Genomic DNA, 23039 nt, shown 5'->3' on the forward strand with positions numbered 1-23039 from the left:
GGGGTGCATTTTCTCCTTTATCCTTTGTGAAATTGAAAAAATGCAACATTTTAGTGGAAATAATGTTGATATTAATTTTCACGGCCTAATTCTAATAAATTCTGCAAAAGACGTGTGGGGCCTAAATGCTCACTATACCCCTAGATACCTTAAGTGGTGTAGTTTCCCAAATGGGGTTACTTTTGGGGGGCTTCCACTGTTTCGGTCTCTCAGGGGCTTTGCAAATTCGACATGACACCCAAAAACATTCCAGCTAAATTTGAGCTCCAAAAGCCAAATAGCGCTCCTTCCCTTCTAAGTCCCGGTGAGGGTCCAAACAGTAGTTTATTACCACATATGGGGTATTTACATAATCAAGAGAAATTGTTTTACAAATGTTGGGGCGCTTTTTCTCCTTTATTCCTTGTAAAAATTAAAAATGGCTACCTTTTTTCAGAAAAAAAGTAGGTTTTCACCTTCACATACTAATTCAAATAAATGTAGCAAAAAAACTGTGGGTTCAAAATGCTAACTATACTCATAGATATATTCCTTGAGGGGTATAGTTTCCAAAATGGGGTCACTTTTGGGGTGTTTCCACTGTTTTGGCAGCACAAGACCTCCTCACACCTGACATGGTACCTAAAATATATTCTAATAAAATAGAGGCCCAAAATCCACTAGGTGCTCCTTTGCTTCTGAGGCCGGTGTTTCAGTCCATGACCGCGCTAGGGCCACATGTGGGGTATTTCTAAAAACTGCAGAATCTGGGCAATAAATATTGAGTTGCATTTCTTGGGTAAAACCTTCTGTGGTATAGAAAAAATTTATTACAAATGAATTTTTGAAGAAAAAAAATGAAATTTGTAAATTTCACCTCTACTTTGCTTTAATTCCTGTGAAACGCCTAAAGGGCTAAAATACTTTGTGAATGCTGTTTTAAATACTTTGATGGGTGCAGTTTTCAAAATGGGGTGATTTATGGGGACTTTCTAATATATAAGGCCCTCAAAGCCATTTCAGAACTGAACTGGCCCTTGTAAAAATCGCCGTTTGAAATTTTCTTGAAAATATGAGAAATTGCTGCTAAAGTTCTAAGCCTTGTAACGTCCTAGAAAAATAAAAGAATGTTCAAAAAATGACGCAAACATAAAGTAGACATATGGGAAATATAAACTAGTATGTATTTTGAGTGGTATTACTATCTGTTTTACAAGTAAATACATTAAAATTTAGAAAAATGCTAATTTTTGCTAATTTTCTCTAAATCTTGGCGTTTCTTACAAATAAATATTGAATTTAACGACGAAATTTTTTCAGTATCATAAAGTACAACATGTCACGAGAAAACAATCCCAGAATCGCTTGGATAGGTAAAAGCATTCTGGAGTTATTACCACATAAAGTGACACATGTCAGATTTGCAAAAATGGGGCTGGTCCTGAAGGCCAAAACAGGCTTAGACACTAAGGGGTTAAAAAGCATTACTGTCACCTACATTATATTTAGAAAAACGATCTATTTTTACCACTTTATGAGCGATTTTTAGCTTTATGCTAATGAGTTTCTTAATGCCCAAGTGGGCGCGTTTTTACGTTAGACCAAGTGGGCATTGTACAGGGGAGTGTATGACGCTGATCAATCAGCGTCATACACTTCTCTCCATTTATTTACACTGCACTAGCGATATAGTTATATTGCTAGTGCAGTCACTTACACAAACACTAACATTACTGTAGTGTCCTGATAATGAATATACATCACTACCAGCCAGGACGTGATGTTTATTCAGAATCCTGATCACTTCTGAATCTTTTCTGTGAGATTCCAGGAAGGCAAGCGTAATCGAGAGATTACGATGTAACCTGTCTTCTCAAACGAGATTACGCTTGCCTTGCTGGAATCTCACAGAAACGCTACAGACATGTCAGGATTCTGAATAAACATCACGTCCAGGCTGGTAGTGATGTATATTCATTATCAGGACACTACAGTAATGTTAGTGTTTGTGTATGTAGCTGCACATAGCGATATAACTATATCGGTAGTGCAGTGTAAATGAATGGAGAGAAGTGCATGACGCTGATTGGTCAGCGTCATACACTCCTCTGTACAATACCCACTTGGTCTAAAGTAAAACACGCCCACTTGTAAAAAAATCGCTCATAAAGTGGTTTAAAATAGATCGTTTTTCTAAATAAAAAGCACTGCTGTCACCTACATTACAGCGCCGATCTTCTTATATAGGAAATAGGGCACTTATAATGCGGTGACACAGCCTCTTTAAAACCAAATTTTTTGTCTCTTGAGTTCTGGTGATTTTCTGAAGTTATGTGCATGCAGACATGGGCATATGTGAACTCTGTACAATTTGAACTTCTATTTCTAGACGGTGTGTGTCTAGTTTTCTGCTTGGGTAACAGCCACAAAATGAATTGCTATCTATACACACAGGCACCTTCATGTAATTTGTCAAAGTACTGAGTGGCACATTGTACCAGGTGTATACTTTAACTTTGGTATGGGGTTTAGTATGATTTTTTTTTATTATTATATCATTTGGGTTTTTTTTGTACTGAATATGTCAAAAGGGTGAAAATTCTCCTAGATAGGAGGTGCAAAACGGCAAAAATAAACCTGGTAGCGAAAGGGTTAAATGAGTGTGAAAATAATCATGCGTAACAAAATGTTGGACTAGTATTAACTGTAAATTAAGTCGCTATGTTTGCTCTAGTGACAAGTAAGGTTCTCCGCGAAGGCACAAAATCAATATGGGTTTAATATACTTTGTTTTGTATTACAATTCCTGAAATAGTTGGGAAAGTCTTTCTATAGCAGGAACCTCACTTACGCTGGGTCCCAGACTACTTACGAGAAAATCGAATCGTAAAATGGGGAAATAATGGCTATATGCTCCTGTAATATATAGAGGGGAGAGGTACTGCACCAAGATGGAAGCTTCAAAACATCACGTACTATGTACTTCGCATATAAGCAGTGAACCCACTCAATAACAGTCATTACACTTTTCTATAAAAAACAACCACAGAGATTGGTCAGCGAGAAATAACACTTCTATAGCACTACATATTAAAGTAAAGTAAAACATTTTAAGTGTGATTCAGGAAAGTGATGAATGAACAGTAAAAAAGCCGAGTCATTTATTGATTCAGCATATGCGATAGAGTGGCATTTGTCATCAGCAAGTACGTACAGGTTGAGGCTGGATGGGCAGAGCTGTAAATGATCAGAAACACCAAAAAATTATTGAATATTTTAAACAGTCATTTTTATTTGTACCTAGCACATACAATAAAGATTTACACAAAATGTTGATGGGAACACATCTGTAAACAAAGATACGTTCATAGCCTGATCACCTGTCAGTAGCGTGGACATTTTTTATCAGTACTATTCAGAATCTCCAATACTCCAATGGGTACAATAGTTTTAATATATTGGTGTCAGTTACTATGTTCACATTTAGACCCTGATCTTAAAAGTATTGAACTGTGGTAGCGGGTTTCTGCTTTTGTCATTAAAAATACATACATTCATATAGTAATGTATATACACTACTATATGAATGTATGTATTTTTACAGATACAGATCTCTATACATAGTACACACAGCATCCATATACACGGCTATATTTATATAGATCTAAGTTCAGTGACTAAATTAGATTTCAATTATTCTTAAAACCATAGCACGCACACATTAATATATAATATAACTATATACACACACACACACACACACACATCTAGGATTATATATATATATATATACATATATATTATATATATATATATCTGTCTTTATCTAGATATCTATATATTTCTATATGTTATATTATATATAAATATCGGACGCACAATGGACATCGTTTTTCAAAATAGTCTAGAAAAATTGGCCTGTTCGTCCGTAGCAACCAATCACAGTGCAGCTTTTATTTTTCCAGAGAAATTGAAGGAATGCTCTGCCACGTTCTGGTGGGTTGCTTTGAGCAATAAACAGTTCTTCTTTTTGACAGTTTTGATAAATGAGGCCCATTGTTCACTGTTAAATCTGAACGAAAGTGTTATGGGAGGGTTTCTACTTGTAAAAGACTAATTACTTGGTAATTAATTTTAACTTTCAGCATCTTGTTTTCAAAGAACAATGTATATAAATAGTTATACTCGGAGACACAAAACAAGGAAGGAATGGCAAGAAAACTATGGGCCTCATTTATTAAAGATGTCTAAAAACTACTGGCCTTGTTGCCGATCGCATTAAATCAGGGGACAGATTTTATTTCTTTATTTGCTATGGAAAAATGAAAGCTGCACTGTGTCAGACAGTTTTGATATACGAGGCTCAATGTTTCATGGTCACACAAAATATACTCTCCAATATAAACTAATACCGTATACATCTTATTTGAACACATGTAGAATGGCATCTCATACTTTATTTTTCTTTAGAGAATTCATATGGCAAAAAATGGCACTAACATATAAAAATAACGCAAATTACCATTTTTTATTTATTGAAAAGTTACCCAGTTTGAATTATACTACCATAAACCCCATTACTTTAATATAGATATGACATATTGATAGCAAAGAAATAAGAAAAATATCTTCTCTAGGTTTAAGCAAGAAACAAGTTCTCTTTGCTTAATTATATATATATATATATTACATTACAATAAAACATTTCGGGTGCAGTCACAAACAATAGATTCGGTTCAAAAATACACGTACTTGCTGCAGAAAAAAACCCAATTCAAGATAAATGGAACAGATTTTCATTCGCAGAAATTTCTGCAACAAAATCTGTGGCATTTGACTGCACCCATCCTAACAGGCACCAGTGGTAAAATCCCTGTTGTCCCAGCAGCAGGTACGATTTCAGTTATCTAAGGTTCTACAAAGTTCAAGTGTTTTTATTCCTCAATGGTTATCCGTCTCGAAAAACCATTCACAGCTGTGCAAACAGTGGGCAGTTTATATACATCCAAGTTAAGGAAAATAAATGATCCCTTTCATTTACTTAGGCCACTTAGATTGTGAATATGTGAAACTAAATAACTTATGTAACCTATAATACCCAATAAAACAATCACAGACAAGGTAAATTGCAGGTTACAGTATGCCTCATTACCAGAAACTATGGAATGGAAAGCACGAAGGCTTCGTTCACATCTGCGCTAGGGCTCCGTTCCTCAGTAGACTAGGCTATTGATTCCGTCAAAACGACGGAGCCCCTGCACAACCGAGACAAACGGAAACCATTGGCACCGGATCAGTCACCATTGAAATCAATGGTGATGCAAACGGAAACCTATGGTTACCGTTTGTGTCTGTCAGGGCTCCGTTCCGACGGACAGCTCCAACGGAACGGCAGAATGGAGCCCTGACGCAGATGTGAACTAAGCCTACCAAGTTTGGAAAATAGAATTACTACATTCATTGCACTTGGGCTCATATGGCTCCACATAATGGACAGTAAATACAGATTTATTAGCAGAGTATACCGACATGGCAAGGCAGTTACATACTAAAGCAACGTTTTATATTACATATTAGTGGTTATATTTAGAGTGTTTTTACACAAGTCATTTGTTATTGCATATTTTGGCTGCGATTTTCATTAATACAGCAAAAGAGTGGCAAACGACTCATGTAAATATGTTCCCAAAGTCTAAGGCTCCATTCACACTCGGTTGAGGTGCTGTTAGAACCGAATAGAAAAAGCTACATGCGTTTTTCAACAGCATAAAAAAAAAACGCATCAAATTGTGGTAAAAACGGCAGTTGAGGTGCAGTATCATACAATGTGTGAACGGACCCTAGGGGTAAATTCACACTTGCTGAATGACAATGCCTTTTTGCCATGTAGTCAATTACTGCATCCCAAAACCAGGCACATTTTACAGTGAATTGCTGTGATTTTGTACGGCAGATATTGGCCACATGGCTTCTACTAGGTGAAACAAGTTGAAAGAACTTGTTTCACCTGTTAAAAGTTGTGCAGCCAAATTCGCGGTACAACATGCACAGTTTTGTTGAGCAGTAATTAGTCATTCGGGACCTGTGACGTTACCCTCAATAAAACTTCAGGTGTAGATGCAACTAGTTCTCAGCCAGTTCTGCAGATGAAGAACGGATGTGCTCTTGTTATAGCAATAATCGTTCATTTTATTTCCTATTCACACGTCGTAGTGGTAAAGCACACACTAACAAGATAGCGGGAGTGCAGGGAATATAATGGGCCACTAATGCCTATGCTTTGGTGGTTCTCTGGTACACTCCAATAGAAGTCACTTGGAACCAAAAGCTGAAGTCAAATGCAATTTCATTGAATTTGATAGAATGTGTGACTCAATGCATTCCAATAGATGCAACTGTTTAGACTGTATTCGTAGGTGTTGTTTTGCCTGTTTTTTATGCAGAGGCTTCACCGAAAACCTGCAGCACAAAAAACGCAACACAGTGGTGCATATGAGTAAAGCCTAATGTGACTTGTACTGTAACCATGCTCAACTGAAGAAAAAGAGTGGGATATACTTGCCTTCACACTTCAAATTTCAGGTTACAGGTGCAAAGCTGGCCAAAGGCTCCAGATCAATATCAAGTTAAAAGGATGATTAAAACAGTGCTCCCTAATCATGTTAAATGGTCGTTTGCACGAAACCAAGTTGCCAATTAAACGACAGAATCTGTCAAATTTTGTCTTGTGTTGGATTTTTATAACCATTAGCATGTAGTTTGTGGTACAATCAGCTGATCAACGGCCGACTGGATATTAGAAATAGTGTTGTTTTTTTGCTGCTCTTTGCTTAATCTTTTTTCATGTATGTAGCATAGGCCATAAGTATAGCCAATATGTTGGCCAAAGTATAGTTATGTCTATGGCCTACTTTAAGGCCCTGTTCACACAGGTTTGTTTGGAAATGGGCTCCACAGCTTTTTTTCTGCCTCCCTTTGACTTCAATGGGAGGTCAGAGACGGAACCGCGACAAGAAAGGATATGCTGCTTTTTTCCCCACGTGCGGCTAAAAGCAGCCCGGGGAACAAAAACTCTTAGTGAACTGACCCTAAAGAGGTTTTCTAGGAGCTAATGTTGATGCCCATCAATTTGGGATTAGTTGTACCCCCACTGATCCACATAAAGGGGCTACGTCTATGATCCTTTGTTTCATGCTGTATCAAATGAGAGGAATAACTATGAGGATCTCATGTGTGGAATCTCTCACCTCCGAAACCACCCCTAAACTTCAATAATCCGTAAATAGCTTAAAGGAACACTCTTGCAACTACTTAAGTTAATGGAGAGTAATGTGTCACCCATCACAGGCTTCAGTAGTACATGTACCACACTAGTATTGCCCAGGGGGGACAGAAACTTCTATCATCAGCTACCACTGATAGTTAGACAGGTTCCTAACACACGGGTATAATGTAGAAGAATATAGTGCAAACTCCCTGGCTGTATACGTATGGTTTCTCAGGTTATTTAGGAAAATAGAGAGAATGATAATCAGTGTCCCCCCCAGCATGCAAAAATGGTATGATCTTTAGCTGGTCATATGATGCTGTGCTGAAGCATCATGGGATTGATAGCAAAGCAGAGAGGAAGAGAAAGCTGGAGAAATCTAAGAATCAAGATGGAGGCTTTTTTAAAAGCACAGACAATGCAGCAGTTAAATAAGTTCAGTATACATAAAAGTTGTGTAGTGTGTGATATACAGTCAGGTGGGGAATGCAGACATGGAAAGTGGTGTTTCCACTGGAGGTCTTTAAAAGACGTGCTGAATGCAGATGACGAGTCTAAGTAGTCCTCACTGCAATGCGTGGCCTGTTTGCTGGCTTACAGCAACAGAATCCAAGTGAATGGAGAAATAAAAATGGCAAATTCTGAATCAGCGTCTTTTAAGCTATTTACGGATTACGGTAATTTACGGGGGTTTTCGAAGGTGAAAGTCACTTTAATTTGTGGGGGTACTGACGGTTGGACATCTAAAATTATGAATTGACGACTTATTAAATCCTGCAAAACACCTTTAAAGCATTCATTCAGTAATAAAACATTCACAGAGAAGTTTTCATCAGTGGGGTTCAGGCTTTAATAGAGTTTGTCCGTCTTTACACGAACGAGAGCTGAAGACAGCCCATAGACTGACTTACATTACATAATAGTAGAGGCATAAAAAGATGACGAAGGCTGAAACTGCCATGTGTTCTATTATTTACTAGAAGCTTGAATCTGCTAAAAGAAAAAAAAAATAGGTGTCTTAGAACCTGGATCCTACTGACGAAAAGTTGACATGTCTATGACATATTAAGGGTTTCCTATAACTGTAGGTACGCTTTAATGTGACCCTCCAGTTCTGCGAGAACATTTTAAATATGACGGATTGAATGCAGTATTACCTAGTGCCCTCCAGTTGTGTGCCTCTGCCGTGGATCCGCCGATTTGGGGTCCCCTCTGTGTTGTCCCAAAATGGCCACAGTGCTTCACAGACTGAGTCTAACACACTCCCGCTGTTCTCGGATTAGCCAGAGCTGCTCAAGTGAGCAGTTATGGCCAATATGAGTACTAAGGGAGTGTCTTAGACTCCGTCTGCAAAGCGTTTCGGCTATTTCGGGACAACACAACACAGGGGAGACCCCAAAGTGGCAAATCCATGGCAGAGGGGGCACAAATGGAGGGCACCAGGTAATATAACTCCATAAACCCCGTTGAATTTATAATTTTGTCCTGGGACTGGAGGGTCGCTTTAAGGTTCCATCTTGTATGAAATTACATTAAAATGTATGAGGCATTAGGGCACCTATAACAATTTAGGACTCCTCTATTCAGGAATGTATTGCAAACTGCTCAATATTATGTTATTATGCAAGCAGTTTTGAGTTTCACAAGCTTAAAAATGTATACCTCTTCGTTCGGTCATAACACATAATATTCGATACAATAGCATAAAGTACTTACCCAATGATTGGAAAAGATCAATTTCTGGATTTTAGATTTGACATAACTTTTAGTTATGGTCAACTCATTATCGTACCATGAGTAGATTTAAGGAGCAAAAAACTCTATACAGTCTTTTAAAGCAACAGCAATAAAATAATAAATACGTATTGTGATTAACTACAGCATTTTGGCCTCAATATACATATAACTTTAGCCTTTCCACATTAATTTATCCATTGAAATGCAGTATGCCAACACAATCTTGTACAGTCTTTCCCATTAAACAAATTGTGTGAAATCCATACAGCTAAATAAAATAGATCATTTTTCTACCTGAGGGAATAGTTAGAACAATTTACGAACTATAGGATTTGTACTTAACAAAAAACTTGGATTCAGATGGTGACAGACAGATGAGTTCATGAATGCAATGGATATCGGATGATGGCTGGAGTTAGTCAAATGGTTCTCACAAAGTTGTCATGAGTTTGTCTTGATAAAGAATGCTTTGAATGCCTCCCAAATTCCTTTGGTTTTGATCTTGGATGTATCGTGTGTTTCTGCCATCTCCACTGGAGGCCGGTTTCCAAAATGCCCTGTCATCATGAGAAGATGGCCTGTGCCATTTGCACAGTCATTGGTTAGTTACAAATGTAACGAATGTAAATGAAACGTACACATATAATGGGTCAACAAAAATTTTTTAATGAGAAAAATCATCTACACTCAGAAATATAAAAAAAAGTAGTTGTCTTTGGAGTTTAGGAAGTTAAGATAAGGTTGTTAAATCTACTTAAAATCATATGGGGCGCAAGTCTCACAATTTACATTAAAGGGAACCAGTCACTAGATTTTAGGGCACTAAACCACCAATATGTTGTGATACTGCTGGGAAACCGTATCCTAAACATGTCCCTCTCAAAACTGTCGTTTCAGCAGTCCAGGTGTATCGGCCTCCTCTCAGCTTCATCTGAGCACGTGCAGGATGCCATTGGACTCTTCCCAAGACTCTTCTCTGGCTACTTACATACAGTGTACGCTGTATAATATTTTCTTTATAGAAAAAAGGCTAAACGGACAGATTTTAGAGGGGTATGTTTTGCACACTAAACCCCAGCAGTATAACATGCTGGTGGTTTAATGCTCTAAAGTCTAGTGACCGGTTTCCTTTAATACCCATTGCTTGCATCAAACATGCAGCAACATACTTGATGTATGTATATTTTATGCAAGTGGGAAGTTAATAAGCCAATGGCATCCAGAACACTGCTGGATGTTTCGAAATCAGGGAGAAAAAGAAGAGGCGAGTTCACATTTTTGCTACAGTGAATCTCTGGATGAGGGATACATTGAAATACTGCAGCCCCAACTGTATTGAAAAGCAGTTGACTGTGCTTTAACAGTATACATTTTCATATTGCAATCAATGGCAGATATATTAAACTGTATAGGCATAGGCCTCATACACACTGCAAAACCACGGAACCATTGCGGTCCATCAACCCTTGTGCATCCGTGAGTCATCAGGACTTATGGATACACAATTCCCTAATATTGGTGAATCCGCAAATCCAGACCATAAAATGACATGCTCTGAGTTTTTGCGGTCCGCATTTGTGACCCCTGCACCGATCCATGTAAACCACGATCATGTGCATGGGGCCATAGAAAAGATTAGGTCCACAATTTATCCGCAAAAATGTGGATAAATTGTGGCCGCAAAAGCACGGTCGTGTGCAGGAGACCATACAGTTGTACATGTCTGGCCGGACCAATTGAAACGGTTTTGCTAATGTATAGAGAAACGAGTTGTGGTTTTAGCCTTAACTTTTAATGAAAATAAATAATTAAAACACAAACATACGAGCGGTAAATGAACATAAAATGGTAAAGATGGGAAATAATGAAATGTATTCTAAAACATGCAAATGGTAGCCAAATTAAATAATGCTTATTTACAGAGAGAGTTTAGAAGAAAAAAAAAAAGTCAATGACATTGAAACCCTTTGACAGAGTAGAAGTAGGTAAAACATTAATTCAGCTTGGCGGACACAAAATATATTCCCGTTTGCTCAAGCTTATCACGGATAATGACATGTAAATGTGTAAAACAAAACGCGGTGAGTGCGTACATCTTTGTCAGAACAATTGCAGAATGTTGCCAGTGGGCAAAAGCAAGTGTAAATTGTAAGCAGGTAGCCTTCTATAGAATCCAAAATCACGCTCTATCCTGGCAACATATTAACTACTTTGTGATTCAGATGCATCATATATACCGAATAGATATTGCCATGGATGAACAGAGGCAGTAACACTAAGCAGCCGCTGTATGTGCACACGGGTATTGTTCTAAATTAAGAAAACTTATATAGTTTAAATATATAGTGTACTCAGATTTTCCACCTAAAATGGGGGAAAAAAAAAATGTCCTTACGGTATATTAAAGGCTATGTACACCTTTGAAAACGGGTTTGTTTTTAAAAAATAAAAAATGCATATTAGTGTATTTGGTGCAACTTTCTAATTACGTTTTCTTAAAAATTATTTTGACTTTTTGAGATACAGCTGCTCTGTATTCTGTATACAGAGCAGCTGTATCGTGCGCGGAGACCTTTATCAGTCAGGTCAGCAGCACTGACTGGTTCAGCGTGAATGGGTCCTGCGCGTCGGACACGTGGGATCGAGAAGTAACTGATCAAATCCAAGTTCATATACTTAAGCCCCATGCACATGACCGTAATTTTGATCCACAATTACGGATCCATAATTGTGAATCAAAAGTATGTATCCATTCATTTCTATTGCCCACGGACACCTTCCCATATATTTCCGGGAAGGTTTCCGGGTTGTAGAAAGGCTCCGCAAAAAATAGGACATGTCCTATTTTTTTATTTTACGGACCGTGCTCCCATATTGGGAGCACGGTCCGCAAATACGGATGACTGTCCGTAGCCGGCCGCGCCCGTAATCACGGACCGCAATTACGGATATGGCCTTGTGCAGGGGGCCTTAGATGCGATCGATAATAGGTGGATACAAATGGTTTTCCAATTTTTTCGTTAAAATTGTGGCGGTCCCTGGTTTTTAGATGGTAGAAACCTCAAGGGTTGTGTATTTATTTTTTATTTCTAAGTAGAAAATAACTGCATATCAAACTTAGTCTATTTAGTTTTAATCTTTATCGTGTGAACTTAATCTAATGCTCTACAACATTACTTCTTCCTGAAGAAAAACTAAATAACAAAATATAGTCTAAGTGAAAACATTAGAATCAATATTTTAAAAAACGAAACTTTTTTTGTGCACATTACAAACCCTTCACAATTGTAAGGGCTCATGCACATGACCGTGGTTTTCAGTGTCATATCAGTTTATTTTTTTGCAGATCGCACATGGAACCATTCATTTCTATGGTGCTCTGCGCACATCCGTTTTTTTGCGGATCCATGTGTCCCTTCCGCAAATTACAGAACAGGTCCTATTCTTGTCAGTGTTTGTCTACCCATTCTGGTGTCTACATAAAGAAAATGGACAGCACACAGAAGCCACTAAAATCTGTGTCTTGTGGTCTGCAAAACGGAAACGGTGTGTGCATGATACCTTAGTTTACAAGTCCTGTATAAATAGTAATATTGAAAAAGACTCAAAATAAACCAACCTGATATTTGGAGAAGTGTGAGGGTGCCAATGTTGCTGGCTTTGTTGTACATTTGGAAGGTACTGTTGCTAGAGGAAGCAAAATACAGGTTTATTATTTTTGTATTGCTAATAAATGAAATAAAAAATTAATAACAATAGATTTTGTTTTAATAACTACAGATGGGCGGCAGCACTCCTCCTACAACTGCAAATCATGAGAGGAATAGGTCCATGGCTGACAGTCATATGAGTCATAGCCACTATACACAGTCCAACCAGGAAAGGCTGCAGCAGATAGATCGTAGATTACTGTCCGTGATTGTATTTCATATAGTCAAGAGATGAAAATAGATATTTAGATTTACAATAATTTTATAGAGACAAAGATTAGAGAGAGGGATAGAGGTGGTAAGTGTTAGGCTGGGCTCACACGACCTATTTTCAGGCGTAAACGAGGCGTATTATGCCTCGATTTACGCCTGAAAATACGGCTCCAATACGTCGGCAAACATCTGCCCATTCATTTGAATGGGTTTGCCGACGTACTGTGCAGACGACCTGTAATTTACGCGTCGTCGTTTGACAGCTGTCAAACGACGACGCGTAAAATGACTGCCTCGGCAAAGAAGTGCAGGACACTTTTTTGGACGTTTTTGGAGCCGTTTTCTCATAGACTTCAATGAAAACAGCTCCAAAAACGAACGTGAAAAACGCGAGTTGCTCAAAAAACGTTTGAAAAATCAGGGGCTGTTTTCCCTTGAAAACAGCTCCGTATTTTCAGACGTAATTGCAGTTATCGTGTGCACATACCCTTAGGGTACGTGCACACGCAGTGTTTTCAGGCGTATTTCAGGGCATTTACACCTCGAAAAATGCCTGAAAAAAGGGAAGCTGAACGCCTACAAACATCTGCCCATTGTAATCAATGGGAAAAACAGCATTTAATTCATACGGGGCGTCTTTTTACGCCGCTGTTTTAAAAAACGGAGCGTAAAAAGACACTCCGTAAAAAGTAGCATGTCACTTGAGGCGTTTTTTTTTAGCTGATTTTCCATTGAACACTATGAAAAACGCCTCAAAAGAAGATCCAAATTAAGGCTATGTTCACACGGAGTATTTTGCAGGAGGAATATCTGCCTCAAAATTCAGTTTGGAAGTTTGAGGCAGATTTTCCTCTCCCTACACGCTGATTTTCGCGGCGTTTTTCGCCCACGGCCATTGAGCGCCGCGGGTATAAAACACCGCGAAATACGCTTTCTCTGCCTCCCATTGAAGTCAATGGGAGGTCAGAGGCGGAAGCGCCCGAAGATAGGGCATGTCGCTTCTTTTTCCCGCGAGGCAGTTTTACTGCTCGCGGGAAAAAGACGCCGACGCCTCCCATTGAAATCAATGGGAGGCATTTTCGGGGCGTTTTGCCGAGTTTTGCAACGCGGTTTCCGCTTCAAAAACGCCTGAAAATCAGAGGCTGTTTTCTCTGAAAACCGCTCCGTATTTTCAGACGTGTTTTGACCTGCACTTCTTTGTCGGGTCCGTTTTTTGACGTGGCCGTTTCTCAAAACGGCCGCGTAAAAAAACGGCCCGTCGGAACAGAACGCCGTTTTTCCCATTGAAATCAATGGGCAGATGTTTGGAGGCGTCCTGCTTCTTCGGCCGTTTACGGCCCGAAAAACGGCCAAAAATAGGCTGTGTGAACATACCCTTAGACATTGCTGTGAGCAAGTGCTGCTGCAGCTATACAATTCTTACATTAATTTATGAATCACCAATCTTCATCACATTATTCACAAACGTTCTTCAATAATATTAATCCTGGTGCGCTGATGGCGGGCCGCTGCCTGCTGACAGATATATGCAGTACAATAAGGGAAGTCACATCTAAGGCCCTGTTCACACAGTTTGTTTTTTTGCAGGTAGAAAAATCTGCTTCAGGAATTTGAGGCAGATTTTTACCTGCCTGCACTCTTTGGCACGTTTTTCGCTTCGTATTTTCGGCCGGGGCCATTGAGTGCCGCAGGCAAAAAACCGACTAAAAACGCGTTCTCTGTCTCCCATTGAGGTTTTTCCCCGCGAGGCGTATCAATGGGAGGCGATTTCAGATGTTTTTTGTCATGGTTTCCGTGGCAAAAAACGCAGGGTGAGAGTGCAAACAAAAATTAGCGTATTGTTCTGCGCCAAGCATTTATACAGCACCGTTATTCTTCTGTCTGTGTGCAAGTAACTATTATTTTTCAAATGGGTTCAAATCCTGATAGCATGCCACTGCCTGATGCGCATAGCGTGCTGCGGACAGTAGTGACGTCACTCATTGTTTTGCATATATTTAACTTCTAATAAAAGTGCCACCAAAAATTGCCATATTATTCTGAATCAAGTGGTTATACAGCGCCATTATAAAATCAGTCTCTGTCCAAGTGCCAAATAGTTTTCAAACAAATATATTTTTTAATTTGAATCCTGGTGCTGATAGAGTTGTGACGTCACTCATTATTTTGCATCTATCTAATTGCTAATAGTGCCACCCAAATGTTACATATTAGTCATACGAGTCAAACTTGGCTAACAATAACAGCAACAACTAGCAACAATACAGTGTACTATTAGTAGAGCTAGACTGATTTCTGAGTTTTTTTCTTCATAAAGGCTTTGTGGTCAGAATAACCAGCACAGGCTCAGTGTGTACGGTCCTGTCCACCCTCCAGTGTACTGTCAGAGGGTATTCAGCGTGGCATGTTGCATAATCACACCGAAGCGGATAAAATTGTCCTCCGCAAGTGTGGAAACATTACATTTGTGATAATGAATTAGATAGTGATCCGTGAGGATTTTCACACACCTCTGCCTAATGAAAACAAATAGATCTGCCATGGGTGACAGTGGGGACTAGCTTTTTCTCACCGGCTCAATAATGCCAGTCCATCATGTTCCATACTGTAGTGCTGCCACTTCTTGCCCGGTTGCCGCTACTATTATCACTACACAGTCGCACATATTCTGCCTTGTCCATCACATTCCATATTGTACTGTTGCTGCGAGGAACCCTAACCTGCCAAAGTAAATATAACAAACCTGAAACTTCTCCCAAAAAAAGGAATAATTTTTTGATGGCTTTTGTAAGAACCCTAATGCTTCTTCCCTTTCAGGATAATCAGGCATGCGTTCATTGGCACATGTGGTCGTGGCGGTGGAAGAAATGAATAATTCTAATATACTGCACTGTGCAAAAGTTCTAGGCAGTTGTGGAAAATTGCTGCAAATTAAGAATGCTTTCAAAAATAGAAGTGCTAGCAGGTTTTTTGTTTTTTTTTTAGCAATTAAGAAAATACAAAGTGAATGAACATAATGGAAATCCAAATTTAAAATCAATATTTGTTTCGACCACCCTTTGCCTTCAAAACAGCTTAAATTCTTCTAGGTACACTGGCACAGAGATTTTGAAGGAACTCAGCAGGGAGGTTGTTCCAAACATCAGAGAAAGAAAGAAAGATAAAGAAAGAAAAAGAAAGTGAAAGAAAGAAAAAGAAAGTGAAAGAAAAAGAAAGAAAGGAGAAAGAAAGCTTGAAAGAGAAAGAAAGCTTGAAAGAGAAAGAAAGAAAAAGTGAAAGAGAAAAAGAGTGAAAGAGAAAAAGAGAAAAAGAGAGAAAGAGAAAAAGAGTGAAAGAGAAAAAAGAGAGAAAGAGAAAAAGAGTGAAAGAGAAAAAGAGTGAAAGAGAAAAAGAGAAAAAGAGAGAGAGAGAAAGAGAGAGTGAAAGAGAAAAAGAGTGAAAGAGAAAAAGAGTGAAAGAGAGAGAAAGAGAGAAAGAGAAAAAGAGAGAAAGAGAAAGAGAGAAAAAGAGTGAAAGAAAGGAGAAAGAAACCCCACAAGGTCGAGCCAGTGGCCCCAAAGACAGACTTGGAGAAAGTCAATGCAGCAGTCCAAGCGATCACAGATTTAAGAAGAGCCTGCCATAGGAATAGTAGTAGTCTTTGTTAGACGAAGGACTGAAGGATCCACAGCCGGAGGCTACGCCCATTTTGAGGAAATATCCTCTGGAAAAGTAAACATAACATCTAGGCAAATTATCTTATCCGAATGTTTATATTATCTCTTCAAACTGAGAGGGAGGACAAAAGGTTTGTGCGATCGCCTGGGGCGAAGGAAGTTAAAAGTTTTCACAGGGTGAGATGGGTCCGTATCTGTAAGAGTGCTGTGATGAGACTGTCCACCGTAGAGGCCAACTTGGGGGATTGCTCATCATCCAGATCCGAATTGAAATCCGAGAGTAAAGGTTTCCCGGTGAGAGGAAGGTGGCAAATAGGTCCGCTAGAGGGGAAGGCGAGATAGATAGGAAGATGTGGACGGAGAGTTCCCATAAGGTTTTTCGGCAAGGCTAACCAAGATGCCCATTATAGACTGGGTGATATTGGAGAGGTTATCGACGACACTGAAAAGGTAATGAGCCCAGTGCAGTTTAGCTACAGCATTAGCATTGCTAGAGGTGGCTGAGATCGCTGGGCCACAGGGAAGACATCCACAGATGCTTGGCCTGGGGGCCAGCATGCATTGCACAGAGGAGTAGTTTGACCACATGAGAATTTCTGGCAACATGTGGAATGAGCAATGTGAACTACATAGGGTACCTGTCGGGAGGATTCTCCTCTGGCGTCTGACATGGCAGTATAGGGGTCACCACGTTGCTCAATTGGAACTAGGAAAAAACTAGTGACTGAGTCCACTTAAAATATACTGCATAAAAAAACAAACTCAGCTGTGACCTTCTTAGAATAGTGTAATGGCCGTCTGAAGTTATCTAGAGTGTTCTAGATATATCTTCCCCGACTGTAATTTACTGGTTCAGTGTCTGAGAAGGATTAGGGAATGAAGGAAGGGGTGCCAAAAGCAGATCCTGCCCGTTTGGAGGAAGAAGACCACAATATTAGCACCAGCCGTCGTGGAGATTTCCTGTGATGCGGTGTCCCCGCTCGTCTGTCAGACGCAGAGTGTGGAAGATTACCTGCCCCCTCTCTGTGCTGCGATTAGTTGCCAGCAGTTATGCGACAGCTGTGCCTCAATTGCAAGCCAGGGACAGGGGTGCAAGTCCCGCCAATGAGAGAGCCAAAAAATTTTGCCCCGCAAAGGAAAAAGGCAGCCCTGGAACGCAGGACATATGGGACAGTGTCCTCACCCAAGATACCCCTGGGGAAGAAGGGCGCAGCCCACCTGTAGTGGTGCTGTGAGCCAGGAGTTGCCCTGACGCAGTTGCGCCAGGAAGAGGAGTGCCCCCAAGGGATGTGTAAAAAATGCACCAGCCGAAGAGCGCAAGTACAAAACGGGTGGGGGGTAGAGAAGTAATACTCACCTGTTCTGAAGTCCAGTTAATCCCCAGAATGTAAAACCAGCAAGTAAGACCCCTCTGTGTGCCAGCTGCAGTGAGGTGGAACACTGGTGGGGAGCATAGGGGGATGAACCTTAGGGTATGTGCACACACAAAATCAAAAACGTCTGAAAATACGGAGTCGTTTTCAAAGGAAAACAGCTCTTGATTTTCAGACGTTTTTTAAGCAACTTCCCAAGAAGTGACATGCACGTCTTTTTTTTGTTGTTGGAAAACGAGGCGTAAAGAAACTCCCCGTCAGAACAGAATGGCGTCTTTCCCATTGAAATCAGTTGGATGTTTGGAGGCGTTCTGCTTCCGTTTTTCAGGCGTTTTTCGTGTAATTGATTTTTGCAAGTCTTTTTGAAGAGTATTTCGAGGCATATTTTTGAAGCGTTTTTCTAGTGTCAATTAAAAACCAGCTTGTAAAACGTTTTAAGAAGTGACATGTCACTTCTATTTTTTCTAAGTGTATTTTTACGATGCGTTTTTTAATTCATCAGCATAAAAATATGCCTCATATAAACTACAGTGTACTTTCATTAAAATCAATTGGAAGCGGTTTGCAGGCATATTTCAAATACGAGCGTTTTACGCTCCGATATAGACCTGAAAATAAGGCGTGTGAACATACACGTGGGGTGGAGTCACACACGGCAGATTTTATTGAAGAATTTTTTCTGCAACTGAGAATCCGTTCAATTCATCTGAATCAAGCTTGCAAAAATCCACGAATCTGCTGCAGAAACAACCTCTTTCAGATGAAAGGAACTAATTTTCAGTCGCTGAGAATTTCTGCAACAAAACCTGCTGCGTGTGACTGGCTAGTAACAAGACAAATTTTCGAATAGACAAGGTTTTGTTTTTCTTAAAAGGGTGCACAGTTTTGCTATATATCTCTCTATCTCTATCTATATATTCAGTTCATTGCTCATTTACAACATAAAATTACGAATTATTTATTTTTTATTTTTTTTAAATACAGTGGTGTTCGAGCCCACACGTCATCTATATCTGTATCTCCGTATGCCTCAGATTTCATATCCATGTTCTTCCTCTTGCTTCTAGGACAGAATACTTTTGTAATGGAGTCCTGTACGGGAAAACGCCATACATCACGCTCCATAGTATGCAGAACCATATTTTTTGGACTATAAGTGCATGTCCACACAACGGAATTGCTGCAGAAAATTTCTGCAGCATTTCCGTTAAAACTAGCAGATATTCCGCTGCAGAAAATCCACACCATTTCCTGCGTTTTTTACTGCAGAAAAGAGTGATATCTTCTCTGAAAAACGCAGCAATTCAGTCCACTTTCCACAGCAGGAATGGACATGCTGCGGTACGAAGAATATGTACCGCAATTGAATTCGTGCTCAAAAATGTTATCCACGTGTGGTTGAGATTGGTTAACTCTCAGCCACTTTGCTGCTACTGTATTCTGCTGCGTATTTACCGTCCGCAACTCCGGACAGAAAATACGCAGAAATTCCGTTACGTGTGGCCCAACCCTAAAACGAAAAGGTTTGTCCTAGAAGCTGTGCTGTAATGTTGTGTTGCAGCTGCCAGTGTATGAAGAAGCAGGAGACTGAGCGCCGTGCTTCAAAGCTCCTTGCAGTGCAGTGTAATGGAAGCAGATTTTCCTGTGCTGTGTGTAAAAAAAATAATCTGAGTTATCTGCTCACTGAACAGTCACATCTTACACAGAATTCTGTCATCTCACTGTTTAGTGAGCAAATAACACAAACGTTTGTACACACAGCACAGTAAATCAGTGCAGGTCGGGATCTACAAGGACCTTCTAGCCACGCCCCCTCCTATGAATGGCGCAGCAGCAAAAGCAAATTCATCACTATTAACTCCTGCCTTTCCACACCTCTGATGTCTGGTCAGTTCAGGGGAGGGCGAGAGCACTATAGCTGCCAATAACTTGTATTTCTGTGGCTGGCATCGTATCTTTACCCGATTGTTTGATTACCCAGGAAATGTACAGTTAAAGGCAAATTCCTTTTTCCCCTCTTTTATGCTACAAATTATAGGTGCGTCTTATGGCCCAGTGCGTCCTATAGTCCGAAAAATACGGTATGTGCGCCTCCGTACAGGCTTCGTGCAAAATAATTAGCTGTGTGCATGAGACCTAAAAGGCGATGCTTCTTTTTTTTTTTTTTTAATTACTTATACACATTTGCACCACACGTGTACCAAACATAAGAAAACTAACAAAATAAAGATTTACCTGGTAGTTCTGAATTTCAGGAGCATTTTTCGCGCTAGAAGAAAATAGGAAGACGTTAATGTTTTTCTCCAATACATTTTCTATTAAGATAGATTATATATTTTAGTTTAATATTATTATAAATATATTTTATAAAAACAGTTTTCTCATAATGATCATTTATCACCTATGTGAATGGAGCAGAACTGCGCCTGCTCCGGCAACCCAATACAAAGTTAATGGATCGTTGGCAGAGAATGCACAGTTCACAGATCGCACTCAGCACTTTTTTTTGTGGGGGAAAAAATAAATAAAAATAGCCAAATGATGGGTACAAAGCCCAAGGCTTGTAGCCTGCATTCCTTAGGCATGCAACAATCAGAAGAAAAAAAAAAGCAGCGATCCAGGAGGCGGCTGGAGGCGATGTCTGGTCATTCTCCCGTCGCTCCAGTGAAGGAACGGCGGGAGTAAGTGACGGCACAGTGTGATCCCGCGAGATCCCGCTGTGCTGTGACTAAAGCTGGACATGAAGAAAAAAGTGTATGACGCCGATTGTTCAGCATCATACTTTTCTTTACAACGCCCACTTGGTTAAAGTTAAAAAAAACGCCCAGTTGGGCTTTTACAAAAAATTTGCATAAATGCTAAAATGATCATAACTTTGTCACTAAAAGGTTTTGTTTTTTTTAAAAAACAACAACAGTAGTTATCTACAACAAAGCACCTATTAGATCAGGTAGGAGATAGGGAAGTATGAAACTGGTGACAGAACCTCTTCAAATATTCTGCAGTGTCTGAACCCAGCAGAAGGGGTTTTCTGGTTTTATGTAAATAATAAAGGTCTAAAACTTTCTTGTATTAATTTCCGAACCAGTTTAAAAATCTTTGTCGTCAGGAAATGGAAATATTTACTGTTCAAACCCAAAGGCTAAAAACACTAAAATGGAGAGTGGGCTAAAATGACATCCATTCTGTGATATTCACCTGTCTTCAGTTTGCTAATATTTATCAGTGTAGATAAAATAGATCAGCCTGGAGACACATAGAATTGCTTGGACTGGATACAATACTAGAAAATTCTCAGTATTAAAATCAGGATAGGTTTTTTTAGACTTTCTTCGGCTTCTGCCCAAAGAGAACGGAGCAAGAGTGCTCGTTATCTCAGCAGATAAGGTACTAAAAGTTATGTTTTAACGCTTTAGCTGTTAAAGAGCTGCAACAATATATATATATATATATATATATATATATATATATATATATATATATATATAAATAAAACACACACAAACAACAGATAAATATATGAAGAAAAATTACAAGTGGTTTTTTTTCACATTTTTTGTTATTGGTCTGCTCCAAATAAAAATTTAACACATGGAATTAATTAAATTAATCTAGAATATGAAAGCCTCATAAGTTGTAAAAAAAAACAAAGTAAAAATAGTTAGGATATTCACAGCGGTCGCAAAGATATTATCGTTTAAAGAAGTGAACATCAGGAATTGAAAATTTGACCTGAACACAGGGGCTTTAATGACCCGTGGTCATGAAAGGGTTAATGACCGACGTGCTCCTGTTTCTAGTGGCTCAGGAATTGATCAGTGATTGAAGAAGAGCAGTTCCTGGGTCACAAGGAAGCATGTGTGCCTGTGTGAGATGACGCTTCCCGTGTAATCACGGACCGCACGCTAGTCGCGCCTGCTATTCTTAAAGTTAGAACTTTGGAATAGTTTAAGTGGGGCTGGTTGCAAATGACAACATAACTGTAAATTCATATTGCCATTTTTACTTTTTTGGGCACATTCAAGACCATTTTGATCACCATCTGGGGCTCTGTAATGTATTTAATATTATTTGAATTAATTACATGTAAGTATCTAGAAGAGAAATAATGAAACTGACTTATTAATTCTGCCCTAAAAGATAAAAAAATAAAATGTTTTTAAACTTTGCTGGGGCGGTCATATGGGAGGCCTCCATATTGTCTGTGTAGACAGTACAGCTTATGAAAGCTGCAATAAATGGGATTCAGTTGACTATTAGGTTTCTATCACACTTTTTTTTGAGGAATTTATTTTGCTTAAAAAAAGAAAAGGCAGTTTTTTTTTTGTTTTTTTAAAGGGTAACAACTTTTAAAAGACTTTTGGCATGTCATAGTGACAGGTCAGAAGTTTTAATCGTTGTCCGATATTTAATTTGTGTCGTTTTTTTCTATTCATCACAGTTTTCTATTAATTACATTTTATAAAAAAAATGTTGCCATTTTAGAAGTCCTATAGAAAAGTCTTTGGGAATAACCCCAGAAAACGCCCCCAAAAAAACTCTATACCTAGAGCATGCTGTGCAGAAGCACACAACCCCCCCCCCCCCCTCCAACATCATTGGTCCACATTCATGATCGCATAAACCACTGCAATTAAATTCACAGTCTGTCAGACGCTATATTTTATACCACTTTTGATTTGACTTTTGTGCCAGTTTTTTGGCATACATGCACATTTTAAGCCACATACCCTTTTTGCAACAGGTTTAAAAGTGTCTAGACCGATGCAAACATCAAAATAGCACCAAACTTTGGTGCATTTTTCGACACGGTTTATACCCAGAAACCGTACTAAATCTGTCCCATTGTTTGAAGTGCATTTATTCTTCAATATAAACTTTCAGTTAGGGCATGACCACACGTGGCGGATTTCCTCCGCAACTGTCCGCATCAATGCCGCACAGAATCTGCGTTGCAGATTCTGCTGCGGATCTGCACAAAATGTGCAGAAAATTGATGCGGACTAGCTGCTGCGGACTGCGGGAAAAGTGCTTCCCTTCTCCCTATTCAGTGCAGGATAGAGAGAAGGGACAGCACTTTCCCTAGTGAAAGTAAACGAATTTC

At 39.3% G+C, this 23039-nt stretch overlaps 1 protein-coding gene across 4 annotated transcripts in view; it reads right to left on the reverse strand.

The window, feature by feature from the left end:
- Positions 1–23039, reverse strand: part of EPB41L4B (erythrocyte membrane protein band 4.1 like 4B) — a 592948-nt gene that overhangs the window by 370116 nt on the left and 199793 nt on the right. For 3 of the 4 annotated variants that reach the window (XM_075826848.1, XM_075826847.1, XM_075826846.1), the window contains exons 14-15: positions 20171–20204; positions 12603–12670 (exon numbers count right to left, since the gene is read on the reverse strand). In XM_075826848.1, coding sequence (XP_075682963.1) covers positions 12603–12670; positions 20171–20204 — 102 coding nt within the window. Of the gene's footprint in view, positions 1–3786; positions 9562–12602; positions 12671–20170; positions 20205–23039 lie in introns of those variants that run through there. The other variant, XM_075826849.1, reaches the window with a different exon arrangement.

This window comes from Rhinoderma darwinii, chromosome 5 (genome assembly GCF_050947455.1).
Source record: "Rhinoderma darwinii isolate aRhiDar2 chromosome 5, aRhiDar2.hap1, whole genome shotgun sequence".
Lineage (NCBI taxonomy): Eukaryota > Metazoa > Chordata > Amphibia > Anura > Rhinodermatidae > Rhinoderma > Rhinoderma darwinii.